This window comes from Gobius niger (genome assembly GCF_951799975.1).
Source record: "Gobius niger genome assembly, chromosome: 3".
Classification (NCBI taxonomy): domain Eukaryota; kingdom Metazoa; phylum Chordata; class Actinopteri; order Gobiiformes; family Gobiidae; genus Gobius; species Gobius niger.
Window position 1 is genome coordinate 17,697,088 of NC_136854.1, and position 23,388 is coordinate 17,720,475.

General features: G+C 44.0%; 1 protein-coding gene across 4 annotated transcripts in view; it reads left to right on the forward strand.

Annotated features, from left to right (window-relative positions):
- Positions 1 to 23,388, forward strand: part of znf827 (zinc finger protein 827) — a 104,822-nt gene that overhangs the window by 5,672 nt on the left and 75,762 nt on the right. For all 4 annotated transcript variants that reach the window (XR_013792673.1, XM_079552690.1, XM_079552691.1 and 1 more), the window contains exon 2: positions 19,898 to 21,133. Coding sequence is in view for 3 of the 4 variants with exons in the window: in XM_079552690.1 (XP_079408816.1) it covers positions 19,898 to 21,133 (1,236 nt within the window). In the remaining variant the exon portion in view is untranslated. The remainder of the gene's footprint in view (positions 1 to 19,897; positions 21,134 to 23,388) is intronic.

A 23,388-nucleotide genomic window follows, 5' to 3' on the forward strand; every position in this document is an offset into this window, starting at 1 on the left:
GTCACTAAAACAATTAACCATATCACTGTTTTCTGTCAGTCTGGTGTGGATTTGATTCTACCTTTGCTCCGCCAAATGTACTCGACTATAACCTTTATCTCTCACGCAGTTCTTAGCGATATCAAAAGAACAGCACGCTTTATACGTCTCCCACCTTCCCTCTGTCTCTAACCTTCATTGTCGTCCTCTAGATTAGTACATGTAAGTGCGCGTGATAAACCTCCTCGCACTCGGATAATAAAGACCGCAACCTTTAAATGTATGGGGGCACTCGGCGTCCATTCACCCCGCCCACAATTATCTACATTTGAAATAGAGCAATGAAACAAAATGCCAATTTGAACATTTGCGCACACTTTCTCTTCCCCCTGCTTCATCAGCCAATAGCCCGAGCGACCGGGGTGGCTCTCTACCTTACTGTAATGGCGGGTCACTGGCTCCCTTCCACTCGCTATGATTATAATGACCTTGGTGCGGCCGGGGCCTGAAAACATTGGATTAAGAGGAAAGGAAAATGAGAAGAGGTTTCCATTTCACTCCTGGCATAAAAATTGTGGGGAATTTTCTGCCAAGAATCCCTCACCTCAGCAGCGCTACAAGCACCAGTGCCGCCGCCGCCGCCGCCGTCATATGAGCCTTATAAGTTGACGGGGCTGGGGTGTCGCCCGGGTGGAGCTCAAGCGAATAACGATACACAGGCTTTGACTTAGAAATGAATTAAGACCAGGGCGACGAGGTGGTGGATGTCGATACATTGATGCACGTAAATAAATGAAGAAAAATAATATGATGCTACACATTGCTGATGGCTTATAAGGACTGCTGATGTTTGTACAGGAGCCATTTTACTATTGCTGGGTAAAAGATTGAATGAATGAAAGTTTTTCACAATTTTTCACTTGCTGATTCACTAAAACAATGTGCGCCACATCAAATTTCCTGATGCTAACTAGATTTGCGCCTCCGGATTTTGATCACTTCATTACCGCATAGTTCTTGCCAACTATTTCTTTACCAGCTTGACCGTGTGTTTCGGGTGTCAGCATTAGAGGACAAACGGAAAAGGCGAGTCCACCCTGTAACTTTTAAGTCTATCTCGCTAATACGGACAGTGTCTCTTGATGCTTGTGTCTTAACTGTTTAACATTCATCTGATTAGTTTGTCCAAACTCTCACATCGAATTTTAATTCTTAATGTTACAGATACTTGAAAGGTCTATGGGTTTTGAGGTGTGTACATAGATATTCACAGCTATGGTAATCTAATTATTTTCTTGTAGCAAAGTAAACTTCATTTGGCACCATAGATCCACACTGTAAATGTGACATTTGTGAAAGAAAAACAGACCATGTGCACTGTTGTGTGTCAAATATATAGCACATTTTCCTCCAGCGCGAACCAGGAAGTCAGAGGGTAAGTTAGCACAGTGTTAGCTTTGTTGGCCTACTTTGTTCACGTTTCAACGAGGGCTGAATGATATGGACAAAATTTCATATCGCGATATTCATGCCAGATATCTCGATACAATACAACCATGGGTTAGGTGGAAAAAAAAAAAAAAAAATACAAAAGAGTGAAGTTTAATTGATGAAAATTTCTATTGTTTAAATCTTGCTTTTTCGATTTTAATATTTTGCATGTTCATATCTCGATATCAATATGATAACGATATATCTTTCAGCCCTGGTTTAAACTGTCTCGCTATAAACTCTGGCTGAGACGAGCTTCTTATTAAGTCATGAACAATCTGGATGTTCGTAACGAGAGCTAGAAACGCGTTGAGGCAACAGCGGAGAGATTTTACTCGACTACCTACAAGTTTCATATTTTGATAACGGAGCAATTCAGGACGTGCAGTTTTAAGTTATATGGGGAAATTCCAACTGTTGTTTCGCTAGCTCTCTTTGTGGTAGTAAAATACTTAAACAAGGCCTTTGGATTTTTTAAAAAGCTTTTACTGTAGGAAGTTCAGAGCGGATTTGCTCAGTTTCATTATTGCCTGGGCACCTTAATGGCTAATTTCACTGCAGTAGTTTTCCTATAGCCTGGGTCACGTATAGATTTGTTTTCTTTTTAAGTTACCTCACTTGAAGGTAGCAAGTACTAGTCTTGCCTGTAATTGTAAATATATCAGCACATTCCTTGCAGTATTATTCGCTTCTTGTTCTAATAGATTGTTTCTATTTTTAGTCACTATAAACTGTGTCCAAAGTGAAGTTTTCAGAAGTTGAATTATCTTCCAGTGCTCCATGGAACTTCATTGAACTGAAAGTGACATGAATGGAGGCAGCCGCTGGTAACCGTCCCTCTACGTCCGGTACAGTACCTGTCTGTCTGCCCGGGCTCAATCAGGACCCCCTCTGAGTGCTCGGGAAGGGCCTGAGCCTTGGTAACGATTTTTCCCGTGTTGACAAGTCACAACATGGAGATCTACAGCTCGGAGAGCAGCCCTTTGGCTACGCGGAGCGCTGCTTGCACTGAGTAATAGCAATCTCACAGGAGTAGCAGGCTTTCAGCTGGCAGCAGTTCATACGGAACAGCTCGCCGGTGCAGCTGGGAAAGACGGAGCAGAAGCAGAGTGGTGGTAGCAGAGGAGACGGAGGGAGGGAGGAAGTGGAGAGGAAGAGCTGTTAAGAGCTTTGGGCGGTTTCTCTGTTGTTGTACCACACAAGTGCATCCAGGCCCTGCAGGACAAGCCTTTAACAGGCAAGAGAGATGAGAGCATGAGCGGAGCAGGCTGAAGGAGGAGGCGCTGGTCTGGGGAGTGAGCAGACGCCCGCTCTAAACAGCCATGTGATTTATTCGCTTCACTCTGAGAAAGACATTAAAACTTCATTGTAGATATTTCAAGAACTTCTGCGCACATCTCCTGAGAGTGACTGTACGCTGTGAAGAATTTGGAGCAGTCTAAACAAGTATTTGGTCTAGGTAGGATTTGCTTTAATTGTAAATTGCTTTGTTTTACCTTTGCTTTCTGACTTTACTACTAATAATCAGTAGCGCACGACACCACATCAGGCAACAAAGAGCCTAGAGGTGGCCTGGAGCCAGCATGGTGATCTTTGTCGCCCTCGTTGAACGCACTCTGCACGCCGCGGTACTACGAGATGACCTCACTTCCTGTGTGGGTAGAGGAGGGCAGCAGGCCTCTTACACATGCACACAGTCATTCCCTCTCCCGCCGCCTGGCTCCAGTTAGCCTTTAGAGCACTAGCCAGGCTCCTAACCCCTCTCCTGTCCCGCTGTGGAACTCTTTCCACATTTAGGCAGTCAAAGCTAAGGCACAGGGCAGGCTAATGTCTTTAACTAGCCAGACTAACAGCTGTGTGTCTGCAGCTTTTGGGACACCAGATCAATTTTATAGGCAGATTAAAAGTACAGTGGAGGAGGGGGGCTGTTGCAGACACTGGATAGTAGGACCATACGGCTCTGACAGCTCTCCAGGGAAACAATATATCACCTCTAAAAGGGGCGCCGTGTGTTTGGCCCCGGGACAAAAATCCACAAGTTAAAATCACTGATGGCATGTCACCTGAGAGAATGCCTTTATAAGTGTCAAAGGGGAGTTATTTACGAAAGCCGAGATGCAGGTGACCATTGAGATTTCCTCCGTGGCTCGGCATCTTTTAAGCTAACCAGTTAATGCATACAGTTATGCTACTATACCAGCACCCGAAGTGCTTTTCAGTGCCTCTCATTCACACATTTCCACACACTTGGGCTGTGCGGTTGCCAATGGAAGGTGCTAGCCTGTCCTCTGTTGAAACGGCAAGAGGTTCTGGCCACTTTAATTTTCTCAAAAGAGCCAGAGTGTCACGTTATGTGAATGCAACAGTGCCACTATGTTGCCTTTGAAATCTTTAGCTATGATGCATTGTACTCATAGTACGAAGATGAAGAAAATGTTTATTTAGGGAGACCATTATAATGACTGAATAATAAGCTAAAAATGGAAGTCAGTTGACAGTCAACTGCCATCTTTTAATCACGTTTGAGTACAGTTGATGGACAGTATAACAATGAGCCCCCAAAACCTATTCTTCTGACTTAATTTATTCTCCATCAAAGCTGTTGTCACTAAGCCTTAGACCAGTTTATTCTAACCACTTGCTTCTTCTTTCCCATCCCAACGTGATCTGGCAGTAAAAGCTGTGTGGAATTTGCCACGTACAGTTTTCTATCATTTGAAAAGATGACATTCATGGTAAGAAGCACTCTCTCTGAACAAGCTAAACTTAAAAAATGAATTTCTTGACTTTAAATCTGCAGCACAAGAATTTTTTAATCATCCACTTGGTAAACTTGCATGCATTCAAAAGGTACATTAATTAGCACTACATTCAGGGGTACTACATAAGTGCATAGTCTTTTTAGCTTTAGTCCTTAGTGTCTTTCGCTGCCGAATTTTTCCGCTATTTGAACTGGCCTTAGCCTAAATTTCTGGATTGCGTCGCAAGTTTACAAGTTGCCAAATCTCTTGCATTTTTCTCAACTTTTACTGCAGCTCTGATATCAGAGCGCAGCTAAAATTAGGCAGAATAGAGACTTGCAGCCTAAGTGGCAGACGGACGACGAGCAACGTGAAGGTGATTGCAAAAATGTCCGATTAGTATTCATAAAAGAAGCACCAAAACGTAATCATTCAAATGCCAATTCCCCTGACTATTTGCGACGATGGTGGATCTATTCAACAATTTGATGAACTTCAAACTGCCTAGCCCCAGCCATGACCCGAGTTTGAATGTTCGCACAAAACAGCCTTTCATTGTTGATCCAGGAAATGTACTTGCGTACGGCCTTGTGACACTAATGTGATCAGCTAATGACCCCATTGTTCGTTCCGGGTTAGTAACTGTTAGAATTAGTCAAATTAGCAAAGTTAGTGCGCTGAACTGATTTCCCATAAGTTTCCGGTCCCTAAGAGTGTCTAGGACGGGGTTGCCATGTTGGTTCCGATTGCCATGTCATTAATCCCTCATACTCTACGGGGGAGTGGTCAGCGGCAGATGTATTTGCACTTCCTCCAGAAGGTTTTCTAGATTAGCACAAATCCTCCCCCTGAAAAACCGTTTAAAAACCTCATTTGGCACGCACCGCCAGACTTTGCGCCGGCCAAAGACAACCATCCCTCACACTCTGACACCCCTGATGTTTTTTTCCTTTTTTTTCTTCTTCTTTTTTTCCTTTTAAATCCGCTACCTTTGTGTTGTTCAGGAGCCGATTTTTGAGCGGTAATTGTTTGGAAACTGTCTTCCGTCATTTGCATGTAGCAAGCAGCCACTTTTCCAGTTTCAGTGGTTTGACCTTGTTGTACCTGCCGGCCCGCAATGAGATCATCAGAGGAGGAGACGAGAAGCTGACATCTCTCCTTCCACCTACCCGTGGCTTTAAGTGATGGTTGTCATAGCAATCATTATGCCACAGAACAGACTCAGTGGGTGAAGGATGGCTTTGAATGCGGCAGCCTCGGGTCACAACCTGGCTACGACGGAACAGATCAGACCTATGAGGCTCGGCTGCTGTACACAATCGGCACAAAGTAAACCGCCGCATACATCCCAGGTTCATATGGATTCTAGGTCGAGATTGAAATTATCCAAGTGATTCCTTTCCTTTTTTTTTTTTTTTTTTATTCCTTGAAGAAAAGTGGCCAGGTATTTGTGAGAGAGAGCGAGAGAGAGAAAAAAGCAGCATGGGGCGAACAATACCGCTCATTCCCATCAGCTGCCCTGGCCAGCATTTAACATGGAGATTGGAAACGGAATAAGCTCTACCCCCCCGTCCTCCCTGGACCTGCATGTAAATGAGGTTAGCGGTTAGCATTTCCTGCTGTGCCACTGCAATTCGTCTCTCTCTTTCTCTTTGCTTTTTTCACTTTTTCTTTGTAACCTGAACGTGCTCTCCCTTTTTTTCCAGGGTATAGGGAGAGGGACCAATCCTTATTAGTGTCTCTCTTCTATGTGACAGGCTAAAACCTTAGCAGGTATCGCCTTGGGCCGAAATGCCAAACCGCCATCAAACCAATACTGCCAGATAAAAGGTATCAAAGTATGGTTGCACGATTTTGTAAAAACATCTAATTGCAATATGTCTGACAGGCATTGGGAGTACATTTTTTGTATAATTGTGGGCAACGAAACACAACCAGTGCTTTGTAAAAGAGACCTTTGTGCGTTGTGTATCTAGTTATAAAGCCTTTGTTAGCAGCTAGTTGTTGTTTACATTACCTTGACAGTATTGCCCCCTGAAAGTTGTGTCCTTGGAAACTCTTCCCTGTGAAGAATTACAATGTTAGAAATGGAAGGAAGGTTAGCAATGAGTGTGGAGAGCAACTAGCAATTTATGCACAATGTATGCGTTCATTCTTTTATTGTAAGCCCATGCATTTCAGAAGACCGCGTCTAAAGAGCAATTTTTATTCACAAAATTACCTTAAGAAGATTAGATATTTTGCTATTTGCATGTTATCACAAGGTTCCCAGGGAGTCTCAAAATGTTAAATTTGATTTTGTGAATATAAGGCCAAGTCTTGCGTAGGCCTGTCACGATAGCAAAATTGAAGTTCGATATATTGAGACAGGAAAGTATCGTGATAAACGATATTATTGACTCTAACGATACTAGAAACGGTCAACTAAAAATGACCGTAAACCTTTGTTCTACAAGTGCATAATCATATCCTAAAATAGCTGCCGTAAACTTAAAATATAATGTAACCCAATTTGCTTCAGTTAGAAATCAAAGCTTTGTAAAGAAAAAACAGGGGGGAAATGCTACTAAATGTACAGACGATAAATATCGAGCCCAAAAGTGTATCGTCTATATGTTATTTATTGAAAGATAAGTCGATATAGTAATTAGCCCTAGTCAGAAAATGTTTCGGTCTTGACTTTGAAGTGTGTGGTTTTAAGACCAGCAACGATGTGTGAATTGTACGTTACGTTTTGTATGTTTCTCGGTTAGCAGCGCCTCATCGCTTTTTATTTTATTGGAATCCTTTTTGCCTCTCAACGTTTTAATTTTTGCGGCAGCTGTCAGAAGATTTTGAAAAATACACATTAGCAAGGATGACGGGTCAGTGCGCAATGGAACAAGCGCGCATCAGGTTCGCTACATCCTTAGCATCTCGCGGCGCAGCTAGCTGATTAAAGTAGGAGCAACAATGTGTCAAAGGTAGCATGGTTCCTGTGCCCCTGTACCCAATCTGAGCACTTTTGTGGGGACAGGGGTGCGAGGAGGAGAGCGTCCTGCACACCTGAGTGAAGTGTGGTGGTGTTCGTGATACTGAGTCAGACATGTTTTGCGTTTCCTTTGCACACCTGAGTAATATCATTCTGCAGGAACCCTGTTTCAATTAGGCTGCATGGTATAAGAAAAAAAAAAAATCCTGATTATTGCAAAAATAATATTGTATTATATAAATTAATAGTTCACTAAATCAGCAATACAAATACTGCATCACCTAATAGTGTAACAACAATAATTGCAGCCCTTATTCGCTCCCCTTCACTGCTTTCAGATTCAGTTTAATACACTTTTCCCTTACACATAGACTCACTTCACTCTCCCCCACCTCCCACCGGAGCTCTTTTTGTGTCCGCTACTGGACTGTCTGCTCTGGAGCACAGTGTCCCTTTTGCCAGTATAGGCCGATTTACAAACAATACATGGACGCCACACACACACACACACACACACACGCAAACACACACACACACACACACACACACACACATACACACACACACTCCCACCTTCCACCCTCCTACTCGCTCTCACTTCTCCACGGACACACAGTCACCTCTGTCTGAAGCTCTGGCACGCCACAAAACCAATGCTGCAGGGCAAGAGCCTGTTCTTTCAGCACAGCCCTGAAGAAGTATTTAACCTTTTAGGGTTGTATGATGTATTGCGAAGAGTTACAAATGCACCCTTCACAATATCCATATTTAGGCTAAAGCCACGGGTGACTTCTGGCCAAGCTATCAGTAGTACAATCTGTTTAGGTGAATGGAGTGATTATTTTTTTGGTCTGCGATATCCTCACTGCACAAAGAGGCTAACATCTGACTTATGAGTGCAGAAAGTTTCCGCGAGTACTTGCTTGGCTCGACTTTTGCACGGATCCCAACCTTGGATTGTGTGCTAAGTCCGAAGCGAGCCAGGCGGATACTAAAGGCTTTATGCTTCCATTTCACACGTAAACACATCTGTGCGTTGCATGCGTATTCACCATTACAGCCTTTTTGTTTCCACGCTTAATTCCTGTAGAGAATTTACCAAAAAGCAAGAAGTGGGACAATGACCAAAATATGCCCCTCCTATCCTCCCCGTTGGCATCCCTGGTGCTTTGTTTTCCACCACAATTGCTGAAAAACAAGAAAATGAAGTGAATGTATGACTGTTTGTTAGCAGACTGTTCTAACCACTCCCTAAATGTGGAGCTATTTATTGCTGCTTCCTAGGGCTGGGCGATATGGCCAAAAAATAAAATCTAAAGTTTGTATTTGTTTAGTGGAAATAAACTTAAAAAGATTTCCTGATCTTTCATTATGAAGAAAACTGCTCATTGTCCCGCTCATTTCCGCCATGTTTGTCTCCGCTCAGAGAGGATTAGACCGGGGCAAACTTTTTAGCCGAAGAAAACTCCATCGCGCACTCCAAAAACACAATGCGTTTGTGAAGCAGCAGAGATGGTTAGAAAGTCGCTGGGTTCCAGTCTGAAACGCTGCGGAGCGTGCAGGACGGCGCACGTGAGGAGGACATGGAGTGGCGGATGCGATTTTACCATGTAGCGATTTTCCACATTGTCTGCTTTTAAAAGCATGAATTAATCGAATGAAATCGATTTATCGCCCTACGTTGAGCTGTGCGCTAGTGTCTCCAGCGGTTAGACAGTGGTTAGAATTTGACAGCAGTAATGTTTCCGAGCGCTAGTATTAGCTGGCGTTAGCTTTCCTCCAATTTTTTTTAGTTTGTTTCTTTTACTTTTCAACTAAAGTGGTCTACTCTGAACTCCTTGTCGGAGCGCTGCACCATATTGCCTTGGTGGGGTATTGCTCCTATGGAAAGTGGAGTAGACTCCTTAGAGCTCATTATACACCGCGCTAGCAATGAATGCAAAGCTTTATTGGGTTACTTTTCTAACTGATACAAACATATATATTCTGAGTTGCATGTTCTGTAATTCACGAACCAACAAAATTCCAGAGACGACGTAAATGTGTGAGTTAGTTTTGTCAGTAGAGCCGTGGCCGGGAAAACAATTACTCACCGTTTGAAATATAAAAGAAAAATAAGAAAGAGAGAGAAAAAAACTAACGGAAAATGAAATGGCTAATGATGCAAAGGAAATACATGGTAAATTGATCGGGTCATGTCAGTCAACACGTCCGGCGACGTAAGAGAGGACATAACATACGCCTGTCAGCACAAATTTATCTCAGGCCTTATGCCCATATGTGTTTGTATATTTTTTTTTACATCACATGTTGCATTTGAGAGCATGTGGCCTTTTTCTTCACGCTGGCGCCCACACGTGCCTTTGTGCACTTCTTTTTGTGTGGCTCTACGCAGATTGAAACTAGGGCTGCACAAGATTTCACCAAATTATTGTTATCGCCGCGTATCGCATGAAGCCACTATCACTGACATTTACATATTGTTCCTAAACAAGAATAAAGCCAAGACGAAATCACGTGGTGACTTAAGAATGTGGGAATGTTTAGTCCCATTTTTCATTGTTTTGGTCTCGGATTTGTTTTTAAGTCTTTTTAAATACATGTTGGCGTAAAATCTGAGCACGACACGAGAAGAGAGCAGCCTGTTGAACCTGTTGTGACTTTCATCTATCATAGACGATTCATAAATATCTGTATCAAACTATATTATCATCGCCGCTTCTATCAAAAGAATGTCGATTCACACCCATGGCGAGATGCTCTAATCACGGACACTGGGATCTGACCGTGTAATTAATGGAACTGTGATTAAATCTATGGCCGATCTCCATTACCAACGTGATGTTGTGGCAGCTACAGCTCATTGTTTGGAGTTTGGAGGTTGAGAAAGAAAGAGGAAAGCTGTTTTTGTTTCGGTAAAGGAGTGGAAAACATTCATTTGTTTAAGCTGAGGTTCATTTCGGAACATCTGTCACGAAGCATTTTAGTAAAATTTCTGTTTTCCTCAACCACCACCTCAACCAAGCGCATTTTGTCCCATTTTGGCTTTATCCAAATCTAAGAGCTTCATCAACAACAAAAAGCATTACAATAGCGACAAAAACGCAACGAAGAAGTGACAAAAACGCAATAAAAAGCAACAAAAAAGTGGCGAAAAAAAGACGAAAGCGCGACAAAAACGCTGCGACAATGTGACAAAAATGTTTCACTTTTGTAGACCTTAGCTTTCAAATGAGCATTAAACTGTTGCTCTCCATTCGAGAAGCTTTTAGATTTGGGTAAAGCCGATCTGGAGAAAATGTTCAGTTGGGGGTAAGAGTGAAAAATGTCATCCAGGCCTACTTTGGTTGGATACATTTTGTATTTCAAATATTGCAATTTGTGATTTTCATAATTGATACATTTCATTGCATAATCTTCTAGAATGATGAGTGAAATAAATCGTGTTACTTTTAGACTGTCAAACAACACATTCTTGCTCAAATTCCCCCACATTAGAACAATACACGATAATCTACATTCAAAAATATTTGGTTTTATGTGGACAGCGCCCTCTTCTGGATTAGTTTCCCTGACATTCAAAGTACCACTGGGGGACAGCCACGTGACTCTTCTATCAAACACTTTTGTAGTAGTAGTAGTAGCAGAAATGTGTTCATTCATTTGCAGTGAGTGGAAATACACAAGGACAACGACGACCACAGCAGACAGATCCAAACATTGACAACATACAAAGAACAAACCACGGTAATTGTAAAATGGCTTGTGGTCCTGGTCCTGTTTTTAGACAGGGCGGGGCACCTGTACCTTCGACCTGAGGGAAGCAACGCAAACTCTCTAAACAGAGGATGTTTTATCTGCTTTATGGAAAGACAGACCTTCTTTCTGTTGCAGCTGAACCTGAGATCGCAAGGCCATACGATTCTGATTGGTGAACATCTATCACTCAAATGCCAGAGAAAGAAGCAACCTCGGCCTCTTGAGGTTAGGTTCCTGCAGTAGTGAAAACCTCGATTGCGATTCAATATCGATAAACCTTGCAGGCCTACGTTGATCCCTAATCTATATCTGAACTCTCTTTTTGTTTGACTCTCTTTTTTTTCTGATTAGGAGTATCCACATTATCTCGCATGCATTTTCTTAATGGGAATTCCATATTGATACAGTTCAGTGCGGGCTGGTCACCGAGGGACATATTGATGGGTTGAGCTGGTGTTAAGCTTTGAACGCTGGGATTAGATCCGTGCTACTGGTCTAATACCCCACTAATACAGGCTTGTTATAACTGTACTGATCTGCTTTGACTCTTTCCCCATACATTTATTAAGGATTACCAAAGGGACCTGCAAAAATCTGTTATCGGCTTATTATGTGTGCTAACCCATTACTGATATTCTTTTATTTATGTCTCTTCAACCTGTATATATACATGCTGCTCTCAAGATAGACGTGTAGCTGAGGTAAAGTGAAGAATTGTTATGTTATTGCCCACCCATAATTCTCCTGGATTGGCATTGTTATCCTTAGCATTTCGCTACAAAGCAAAGTGGCACATTTTTCTGACAAATTCCAGCAATACAAGCACCAAACTCTTAAAACCGTTATTATTGTGACCCCAGAAGCCGCCCACTCGCTCCGTTCATTCCCGTTACGTCACAGCCCTGCAATTGTTCAAACGCTGTGTTGATTTTATTTCTTCTTTTTGTGTATATTCCCCTCTTTTTTTTGTGTGTGTTTAGGCTTCTCTGACTAATTGCTTAAGCACAGCCCAGGGAGGCGCCATTTTTTCTGCTCTTGTTTATAACTAGTAGGGAATTGCGTGTGAGTTGCTTTTCCAGATAAAAGAGAAAGGGGGGGAGAGAAGAAATAGCTCGTCGTGCCGAAGATTTATTTTTCTCAAATGGCTGCATACATTATTGAACAGCGCTTGTGAAGCCGATTAAAAGCAAAAACAGTGACAGCTAGCTTATTTGGTTATATTAGCCTTGAGAGAACTTCTTAGTATCGCATCAGTGAATGTTTGTAAGTGAAGAAACACTATTTTAATGCGTGAAGAATCTTGTTTACTACTCATTTCTTATATTCCATAACACAAAACCTGATTTCAAAAGTAAATCTATTGTTATACACTATCTGTGCAAGCAAAGAAGGAATTCAATTGTTCTAAAGTCAAAATTCAGTTATAAAATGTGATTTTTTTTATTCAGTTATAAAATGTGAAACCAATTCTACAGTCGGCAAAAATCTTGGATGAAACATTTTGGATATTTTTGCATACGTTTTTTGGGATGGGGACAGACACTCACCAAGTTAGCGTCATTAGCGGCTAATTGGCATTGAAGCATTCGGCTAATTACCGCCCGAATGATAAACCTGAATACATAGTGACGTATGTGTGAAATTCAAATATTCAAAAGCAATAATTAGCTGTAGCCACATCTTCTTCTCTACACGGTGATGATAGTGTTGCATTTTGCAAAACTCATAAAGGTGACGTTGTTTTGCTTCGTTGTACATATGCCGTTATAGCAACAGGTTAGTTACGCTCCCATATGTTACTGTAGGTCTGACATTAGAGCGTTCTTCTAGATAAGTTTAAATTGCTTGAATTAATTAATATTTTGCCATAATTTGAGTGATTCTGACTTGCCAAGTAGACACAACGGAATGTGTAAAACAAGAAAAAAAACATCTATTTCAAGTAAAATTAGTTTTATCTCATCTTATGAGTAATAAGATCTTTTTCCTTACTTTATGTGCAAAAATGCTTGTTGCATTAGCAGATAATTTTACTCACTTACTACAATCAAGGGAAAATATACTTATTTCAAAGAAATGTTTACAAATTTTGTAGTGTATTTTTTAGTGTATTAAATGACAGTGCACAAAACATCGATATTTTCTTTAAGTTTGTTTCTTTTTCTCATAGTCTATAGAAGATACTGTATGTCACTCACAGTTAGTGTACGCCTTTTGTTATTTAGAATACACTTTTGGGAGACATTCTGAAAGAAAGGGCATCTTGTTCGGGTTCTTTTCCATCCCTCTTGCCAGCTTACCCGCGATGGTCCTTTATTGTGTAAAACTGACTGACTTTATTGCACTTTTAGCTCTGTTATAAAGTTGAATTTGCATTAAATACATGCTTGCAGTTGTATTTAGTTTCATTCATGTGCATTGCATTCATCCCCTTCCAGTACTAGTCAGCAGCAGCAGCAGCACGTTGTAATCCGTGCGGCTCCTGTGTGTTTTCAAAGTCCACACCCCCTCACCAGACTTCTAAATCATGTCAGTGCTCAAATTACCTCATTAAAATAGTTGGTGTAGGACAGAATAACAGTGCCATGTGCCAATTCCGTACAGTCGGGACGAGATGCAAGTAGTTCTATAAATTCCAGCTCTTATTTTAGTCATCTGAAACAATGTGTCAGATCACATTGAGCTGTTATGTGGTGTACATGGGCAGCCCGGTGTTGTCAGTTTATGTTGCAGAGATGCATCAGACATACCTCTTGTTTGCCTCCAGCATCCAAGGCCCGTAGCTTTGATGACACATCTGAGCTCATGAGCCAGCCGATTTTTTTTTTTTTTTTTTTCCTCCCTCTCTTTTTACATGAGATGCTAAAAATGGAAGGGAAAAATAAACCAAGGGGTAAAGTGCACTTCATCTGCAATGAGGAATTTCAGAGGTCCGGGGCTCTCAGCCGTCTCATTCTCTTCCAAGAACACTTCTCCTTCCTGTTTCACCTCTGGCAGGCCGCCCAAAAGTGCCCACAAACCACCGGGGCCAAGGCCGAAAATACACAGATGGTAATTTGCGCTACATTTCAATACGACTCGACCACCTTTTTATATATAGCCCCCGCCGCCCGAATCCTGATCATCAGCCCGGAGTATCGGCACACCTCGGATTCCAGCGGAAAGATGGTCGTTTGTTTTGTTTGTCATGGCGTGTTAGGGAAGACATTTAGGAAGTCACAGGCACAAGCTGTCACATAGATACATGTTTGTAAGTAATACAACACCAAAACATTTACTGGAGAAGGGACTGTCGCATATTTAAATTGAAACCTTGTTTTGGTTGATGAGCTGGTGGCTTAATCATGTCATCGTGACTTCGCTTGATTTTCAAAATGTGTGAGGAATTTTCAGTGAATTACAGGGGGGCATAGCAAAGGTATTGCAATTGCATACAGATTTTCGATTGTGTTCATTAAAATAAATAACAAATTAAGATTCAGTTGACAGAAGGGCTGCGCAACATATCGCAAATAATATTGTATCGCGATATTTGGTGCAATATCCGTATCGCAAGAAGCCACAATTTATCGCAACATCACCAAAGTCTTCATCTGACTGAGCAAACTCTGACGAAAACTAAACTTCCATGCATTCCGAAGATCAATGCAATGTTTGTTTTTGTTTAACATTCCATAATATCGCATTAATATCATGATATTGCACAGCCGTATCGCGCATCGTAAGTTACTTCATTATGACAGTGTGCATTTAAGACTAGAATCTCGTGTATTTCAGAACATTGTTGTGGAGGTCTAAAGTACAGGAAAAACATGTTTTTATTTTGCATCATAGAGTCCATCCAGTGAAGACTAGATACTTTAACGGAGCAATGTTTTCAACATAAATAAACTTCTGCACATTGTTTATAGCGACCATTCAGCTTGCAATTTGAATGGTTTACATCTTCTTCTTGGCATGAGTGCTGCTAGTAGTATGCTATAACATGTCACTATGAGAGAGATACTGTGTATTACTTTTTTAAATAGTACAGTAAACAATTGCACACCACCCTCTAACAAATATAAGCAATATAAGGCACAATCGCTCCTGGAAAACACAATGCTATGGCAGCTCTAACGTTTGAGACTCCTATGTCGCACTGCATATTGTGTGGGCTTCATCAGTTATTACACTTAGGATACAATAAATATCTTATTATTTATTACTATATGATGATGAAGCTGATGATGTAGCTTGAAGCTTGTACCTTGTCAATGCTGTTATTGTATGATTAATGTTGATAATTGTATGGTTGATAATGTAATTACAATGTGTGTTGGTGCTAATAAGGGTATTGCTTCATCCTACTCATTTTGAGCTTTTATGATGTAACTCGTCTGATATAATGTGATGCAAGTAGTGTTTTTCTTAAATGGTCAAAGAAACAACAGAAAGAAAGAAATGCTCACGTACATGTTTCCCTTCTTTGATCAGTTTGCTGAGAAGTAAATGCTTGTCAGGCCTAAATAAAACAGCGTTGTTGTCCAGCTGTGAAATGCTGGGTTATTACGTGAACCATTTAGATGGTTAGAAATCACCAAGGTTTCAAGCCTGCTAAAGCAAGGTTGGCATGTAGCCCAGTCCATGTGAAAGGACAAATTCTATACATAAGGAGGTTTTTCATGAAATGTATTTCTTGGTTTTACACACCAGCATCGTCGTAGTAGCTGTTGTGTTTAATAAACTTTGTAACGGCAGTTAAATAACTAAGTTCTAACCACCAGAACAGCATAATGCACCAGACCGATGGCAGCAATAATAAATTGCATAAAGGGATATACAGTATGTTGGCTCGGTCCCACATGTCCAGCTGGACGTATTCAGAGCATCTGTGTTCTATTTATTTTTGTTATTCATCGCTGCATTTCCAGTTGGATAGACAGACACAAAAGGAAAATGGATAAACCGGCGAAGAGAACGTGGATGTGGGTGTGTGAAGATTACGGAAAAGAGAAGGCAAGGGATCCTGATCCAGTGTGTCCCAATTAATGGAATTACCTGCCTCCTCGAGAGTACAGTTAGTCATTTGCAGAGACGTGTGCGCGCCAGTAGAGCGTCGCTCCCACCATATTGTCCAGCACGAGCTAATAAGCAAGGCCTGACCGCCGGGCGTGCTCATTAGCATAGCCCGCGGCTGTGGCAACCCCCACCAGGGCTCGGCCGGACACTTAATTACCTCCGCAGCTCCTTCTAACGCTACATCCACGCGCTTTCTCTCTCTCCTCCTTCCTATGTCCTCACCCCGTGGCCTGCCTCCTTAACCCGGCCCGCAGACGCACACCGCTCCGACCGGCTCCCCCTCACAGGAAGACACACGGAACACTAATCATTCCCGTGACGGCTTTGGTCTGTGACACTCTTTTTATGTTGCCTCACTTTTTTCTGCCTTAGCGGTCGGCGATCGGCGTGTTTTAGTGATTGTCCTGACCTGCACGAGCGCTCTCTCTCTCTCTTTGGCGCACGCTTCCTCCTCTTCCTCTCTCTCATTGCTATATTAGCTCATGGCCATGACTCTCCCTTTGACATCGGCGGAGTATTGATGCACCTCAGTCCCGGCCTTAATCGGCTAATGGCTTCCTCTCCTTTCCCGCCCAGCCAGATCACCCCACATACACACACACACTCCCCCTTCACCATCCCTCTATCTGTCCCTTCCTTCCTTGACTGTCTCCACTCAGCCCTTCCCCTCCTACCCCGCTCCGGCCTGGGGTCAGCGAGGCCAATTTTCATGCCTGGCTAAGTCACAGAATAGCTTTGTGTGTGTGTGTGTGCTAGAGAGCGAGGCGGAGAGAGGGAATATGGGAGTCAGCAGCCCAGCACAAGTCATGTGCTGAATGACCTTCTGACCTACCTTTACTCCCGTCCCCCTGCCTTCTCTGCTTTCTCTAACCTGCACCAATTCTGCCACTGATGACGTTAGCCAAAATGTGGATCTGGCTCCCGCTTTAGCGCGGCCATAAGTCAGTCTACCCTGGAAAAGGCCAAAGCGGTTGAGCCAAGTTCACAAATGGAGGCTGTTGACAGCACTGCGAGGTAAAACAAAGAGCAAGTGCACTAAACACTTTCCTCAGCTGCTATGAGATTTGACACTATTTTTAGCGTTACCTGTGTGTTCCCAGTTCTGACTAAAGCTGTTTGCTCATATGCTGGATGCCACTTGGCGGTTAAACAAAAGGCATGTTTCCATAGGAGTGTTATGGTGCGGGTTGGGGTCCAAAACGTAACCATCTAACACTACTTAGCAGTTGCATCACAGGAATTCTTGAAATCTGGTGCAGTGACACTTTGAGAGCTCAAATTATTGTTACTGTGTATTCAGTGTAGGTTGACTTAAGCTTCACAGTGCCACAAGCTAAGAATTACTAAATGTTTTGGTGGTTGTGATTGTGTGATGACCCTGGTCTCCTTGGCCGAAGAATTGGCATATAATCAAAGTAACATGCTCTAAAGAAGTTCTTAAGATACCACACATGGTGGTGAAGTAGCTGTGGCTCAAAATAATGGTCAGAGTTTGATTAAAAACCAAAAGGTTGAGGTTTGGTTGTCCGTTGGAATACAATATCCTCTTTGTAAATGTACATTTTTAATGGATGCGTACTATATGTCAGTGCTTCCATCTGTAGCATCACCTATAGCTCATCCTCATCATTACTGACAGTACATTACTATAACTGGTTGTCACTCCTCTGGGCTTCATTTCTTCTTGTCTTTTGACAGCAGTGTGGTGGTGCTCTACATGTGTGTGGCCCAGGGAGAAAGCCTGCACTACTGAATCACTGGTGTGTGAGTGATAACAGCTCCAGACTGCTGAGCACCCTGCAGCTGTTTGTCTCAACATGCAAGTCATCCCCGCCATTACACCGCTAAATGGTTCCCCTTCAGTGGCAGACGCTGCTCGCCCCAGTCTGCATGTCCATGCCTCCATCACTCGGAGGGGAGTGAGGGGCTGGGGAACTGTCGCAGAGCCTCCCACTGTACCAGAGGCAAAGGAGTGAAATGTGTGTCAGGAATTCTACAGTCCAGAATGAACTTTTGAATGAAACTGTCCGCTGTGCTGGCACATAAACTTAGGCATCTACTCAGAAGTGTAGAACTTCTCTATGCAGGCCTCTAGGCGTTTGTGCTGATGACCATGACCTTGGGAAATGTGGTGTAAGCACCGGAGGAGTGGTGGAGTGGTGGAGTGGTGGAGTGGTGGAGTGGTGGAGTGGTGGAGTGGTGTTGTGGTGTAGTGGTGTAGTGGTGTAGTGGTGTAGTGGTGTAGTGGTGTAGTGGTGTACTGGTGTAGTGGTGGAGTGGTGGAGTGGTGTAGTGGTGTACTGGTGTAGTGGTGTAGTGGTGTACTGGTGTAGTGGTGGAGTGGTGTAGTGGTGTACTGGTGTAGTGGTGGAGTGGTGGAGTGGTGTAGTGGTGTAGTGGTGCGTTCACTAACCCTGAGCTTAGCCGGGTTCATCCTCAAACCTGAGACCTGGGGTCAGAAAGCTAGTGATTCTCTCTAACCACATTGCAGCCATTAGAGGCTCTTGCTGCTTTTTGCATGTCACATGGAAATGGGTCAAGCCCTGCCCTGCATGACTCACAGGCTCACCCCTCCCCTCTGCTCGGTGCCTTCCCCCTGCTCAGGTGCCAAATTGCCTGAGTCCACATGTTCAAACATACATTTCTTAAATATAGTACTATGATAACATGGCCTGTGTTAACGTTTCTGTGTCACCTTGGGCCTTTGACCGTGGGCTGTATTTAGCCCCTGTCTGTGACCTCCATCTACAGCTTCTAAAATGTGGTCAATATAGATGCTGTTCGCTTTGTCTGTTTGTTCACATGTGTATCGAGACCTCAGAAAAACTGGGAGTAAGAGAATGAATGTTAAATGTTCAAAAGGTTTGCAGTAATAGCCTGAATACTCTCCTGGGCTCAGCGTTGTGAGAGTCTTATTCAGTTTGCTGAATGTCTCTCCCTGCTCTTGGCCCTCTGTCAGCATCCAGAGCTCTGTGACGGTTTGATATGTGCACCCAGCAGTTGTACTGGGTTGTGATTGTGGTCACCTTGGTGGACCACGGTGAGGCACGCTGGCCAGATGTCGGCCAACTCTAATGATCCAAACAGTTTGGTGGGCTAGATTGCTTAGCAACCACTCAACCCGAGCCTGTAAACAGAGGCCCACCTGGTCTGTGTCAGGGTCACAAAGGGTGAGCACTTGTGTGTGTGTCAGTGGTAGGACATGATATTGCTGTAGAAAAGTTACTATGTATTTTTTGTTTTTATCATGTGAGGTTTGACATGCATGTCCACATTTCTCAGATTTTGCAGCCAACTCTCATTTATCTGATCTGTTGTGAGGTTCTGTACTGTAAGTCAAAGAGAGAGAGAGAGAGGAAAAAAAGACTGTTTTGACATTTTGTTTTGCCCAGGCTTGGTTCTTTTGACATGTTCTTATGGAGGTTGCTTAATATGTATCAGGAAGATTCACTTTTCTTTGTTTCGCCCTTGTCTGGCAAGCTGTAATGTTTTGCTTATGAATATTGATACATGAAGTGTATATTAATGACCCTTGGTGACCTTAACCCTATCCTTATTGGCTCCCCGGTGGTATCCGCAGGCTCATGAATATTAATCTAGTTCTGTAACCTCCATTACCCTAATCTTTGCTGTCTAGCCTCCCAGAAGGACCTGTTGTCATGGTAACCCCTTTACTAGGCTCTTCCAGACCAAGGGTGGGAAAAATACAGTTAAAAAAGAGTGAGAATCAAAATATCTCCAACATGCATGCACTATGTAAATGCTATACTTATAATGTAGAGCGTGTCTGTCAGGTAACGGTTACCTAAGGGCAGCAGTTCAAACATGTGTCCTGAATATGCAATACAGATAAAAAAAAATCTGTTCTAACAGAGGTGCCTTTCTCTTGTTTCAGATTTGGATGGTCATGAAGACGCAGGGCTGGACAGTGGTCCTGTGGAGGAGGAAGGCTGGTTTGGGAATGCTTCTGACACGCGCTCTGAGTCGTCCTATGGAGACACTCAGGACGAGCTGCTGTTGGCGCGGGGCTCCTCTCCAGAGGAAGAGCCTGGGGCCAGTGCTGGCTCCACAGACCATGACACCTGCGGAGCTGAGAGCTCTCTGGGCTGCTCTACACCCGTCCATCGTGCCTCTCTGGAGCTCCTGGGGCTGGACGGGGGTGCCTTCTCAGCCCAGGACACTCTCTCATCTGTGGTGTCGTCACTGTATGGGGAGGCGGCATCTCGAGCCCTGGGCAAACCCCTCAGCAGTAACTTGCGGCGCCTCCTAGAGGCGGGATCACTCAAACTGGACTCTGGAGACCTGCTGGGGCGTTCTTCTCGAGGAGAGTCTCCACCAATAGGGCTTGGCCCACAACTCACCTTGTCTCCTTCTTCTCACCATGCCCAGCAGCTAAGTGCTCTTGCCCGAAAACTGGCAAATAACAACAGTGGCTCAGCATCGCCAGCCTCCTTGGCACCCTCAGTTACCAACATCAAGCAGGAGCCCTTGGACCCTTTTAACTCCCCCAGCAATGGCAGTGGCTTTGTTTGGGCAGGGGTCACAGATAAGTGGCCCCCAGCCAGCTGCTCCACGCCCTGTGGCTCCAGTCTGTCTCCGGACTCTGCCATCCAGAAGCTCAAAGCAGCAGCCAACGCTGTGCTACAGGACAAGAACGCTGTGGCCTCCTCCACCTCCTCCTCGTCGTCCTCCACCTCCTCTGTGGTACCCGCTCTGGGGTCAGGGGGACGCACAGATGACGTGGTACGCTTCGATGCCTTCAACTCTCCTTTCAGCCCGCAGTCAGCCAGCTCCACTCTTGCCGCACTTTCCAAGAAAGTCAGTGAGCGGAACCAGGCCTCGACTGGTGCTGCCTCTGAACACCAGTCCCAAGGCAGCTCCTTCCTCTCCCTCGTTTCCATGACCTCCTCTGCTGCCCTGCTCAAAGAAGTGGCAGCTAGAGCAGCGGGAAACCTGCTGGTGGAGAAGAAGGATGGCTCCCCCTTAAGCACCTCCATGGTCCTCCAAGAGGACGTCAAGCCCCTGCTGGAGAACAACCAGAAGGCACCTACACCCTCTACACCCACCCAAGGCCTGGAGCTGCTACTGCCCTCCACCCCAAAGGGCAGAGTCAAGCCCAACAGCCAAGCAGGTAATGTGCAACACAACGTCAAAACAACATAGAGGAAAGTACAATTAACACTTTATAAATGGCTCAATAACTGTGAACCAGGTTAACGGTGTTTCCCTGATCTGAAATATTGTGCATTTGTATCCTTGTTTGATATCCAGTAATTCAAACTGTACGCACCAATTTATTTTTCTTCCCTTTCTGCATCCATGCTGAGTTGTTGGAGTTATTTTGTCAACGACAGCATAAAAGCCTAGTCTGGATCAAGCTGCAGCAGAATCCGTCATAAACACATAACCAGCAGATTTACTTGCCGCCACAATTTCAAAAGGCACCCAATTCAGGACTTCCATGACATGTTTTCTCCAGTTTGTAATGGCTTCCTTCTCACCTCAGCGGCACTGAAGTGAAAGCAGTGTAGCATCAGCTTCACTGTCAGCCGCACATTGAGAGGCACAGCTGAGAGAAAACAGCCCTGGCTGGCCTTGTAGTCTGGGAAATGGTCTGCGGGCTCCACGGGGGGTTCCGCCTGAGACCTCGCTGCCTTCCCAGACCAGCTCGTTTGTGCCGGGACGTGCGCGCTGCCAAAAGGGGGCCGTCAGTGTGCGCTCGGCTCAGCGGGGAGCCCTGGAGTCCATATCCATCCTCGGCAGCCTCCTCCTGGCTCCGACCCCCGCCAACCCGAGCCCTGTGCACTGATCAGCGCAGCAGACTTAAGGCCAAACACATCATACTTTCCGCTGACTGGATACAGATGTGTGGACACTCTTCTTTTTTTTTACTCCCTCCCTCTGTCTTGCTCCTACACACACACACACACACACACACACACACACACACACACACACTGCCTGTTTGCTCAACAAATGGCCACGCAAGCTCCACTAGAGGTGTGATACATGGTGCATGACCCCAGCGCAAATGTACTCTCCGCACTGTTACAGGCGGTATTTGAATTCTGGAAACACTTGGTTAACATTGGCTCACGGATTTCTGTCCAAATGATCGTAAGTCCATGTAGTATATTCAAAGGTTCGAAACATTCTTGTTCCATCATCACTATCCAACATGAATAGCACAGTGGTTCCCAAAGCGGGGGTCGAGGCCTCATTTCAAGACAGATAATGACACACTATTTAATAATGTCATGGCGACGTGTAGACAAGCAGCAGCTTCCCTCTCTCTTGGTACAGCAGCGTTTTTTTTTGCCTTTTTTTCCCTGCAAACAGCATTTGCAGTTTATGTGACAAACGAGGAGGTATCCGCGCAAGACTCGCAGAAAAAGCCACACAAATCTTCTATCCCTACTATTGCTCGGGCTAATGTTCGTTCACTGGAGAGTAAGACCGATTATGCACTCCTCCCAGAGGATAGTGGAGGGAGATGTGCAGGAGGAAGAGGAAGGAGGAGGTGGAGAAGCTGACCAGTGCAGGACACCACGCTCTGAAACAGGGACGAACCATTTCAGAGGAGCACTATAGGCAGTACTCGGGTTTCCCTCACCTCCAAAACAACAGGCTGGTCAGGTTGGTCCACATTGGCGGCGTGTTCAGGTGAAAGAGCAAAGTAAATCCATATTATTAAATCCGACTTTGTAAAGATTTCATTTCATATCATTATAACAGGGTTTCCACGGGTTACTATTCTGAAGCAATAAGTCATGAATCGAATTGCCCCAAAAGTGTAAGGCCCTCAAATGTTATTAAAAAGCATTCAAATGGATCTTAACCGGCATTAAATCAACATTTCTTGGAAAATGATGATATTCCTCGACTATTTTTACCACACAAGTTCATAGAAAACACAAACTCATACAGCTGCAGTTTTGGCTGAAATAGTATCTTGCTTGTCGTGTCCAGTTTGTGTTTGAATATTGACGTTGATGAATATGCACAGATTTTTTTGTATTTTTTTAAACCTTGTTCTGGGGTGAAAAGTTTGAGAACCCCTGGAATAATGGGCCTACATTGAAAAAGATGCATTTTCGTTCATCACGTCTCAAAATGATTTGCTTTTCATTGAAGTCGAATTGTTCATTTGCAGTCACGTGCCACCGCATTTGTCATGATTAGCCTTTTGTGTCGCAGAGGAGGGTCGTCAGCTGGACTGGGTTGTTTGCGAGTGGCGGATGTTTCGCCTTTTCACCACGCAAGGCCTCGTCAAACGCTGAAATTACAAGCAGCATTTAACCTTTTCATTGGCACCGCCTTGTTTACTCTCATGCGAGTATAAGCGTCGGGAACACCGCTGTATGTGAAGCTGAAAACTGCATCGGC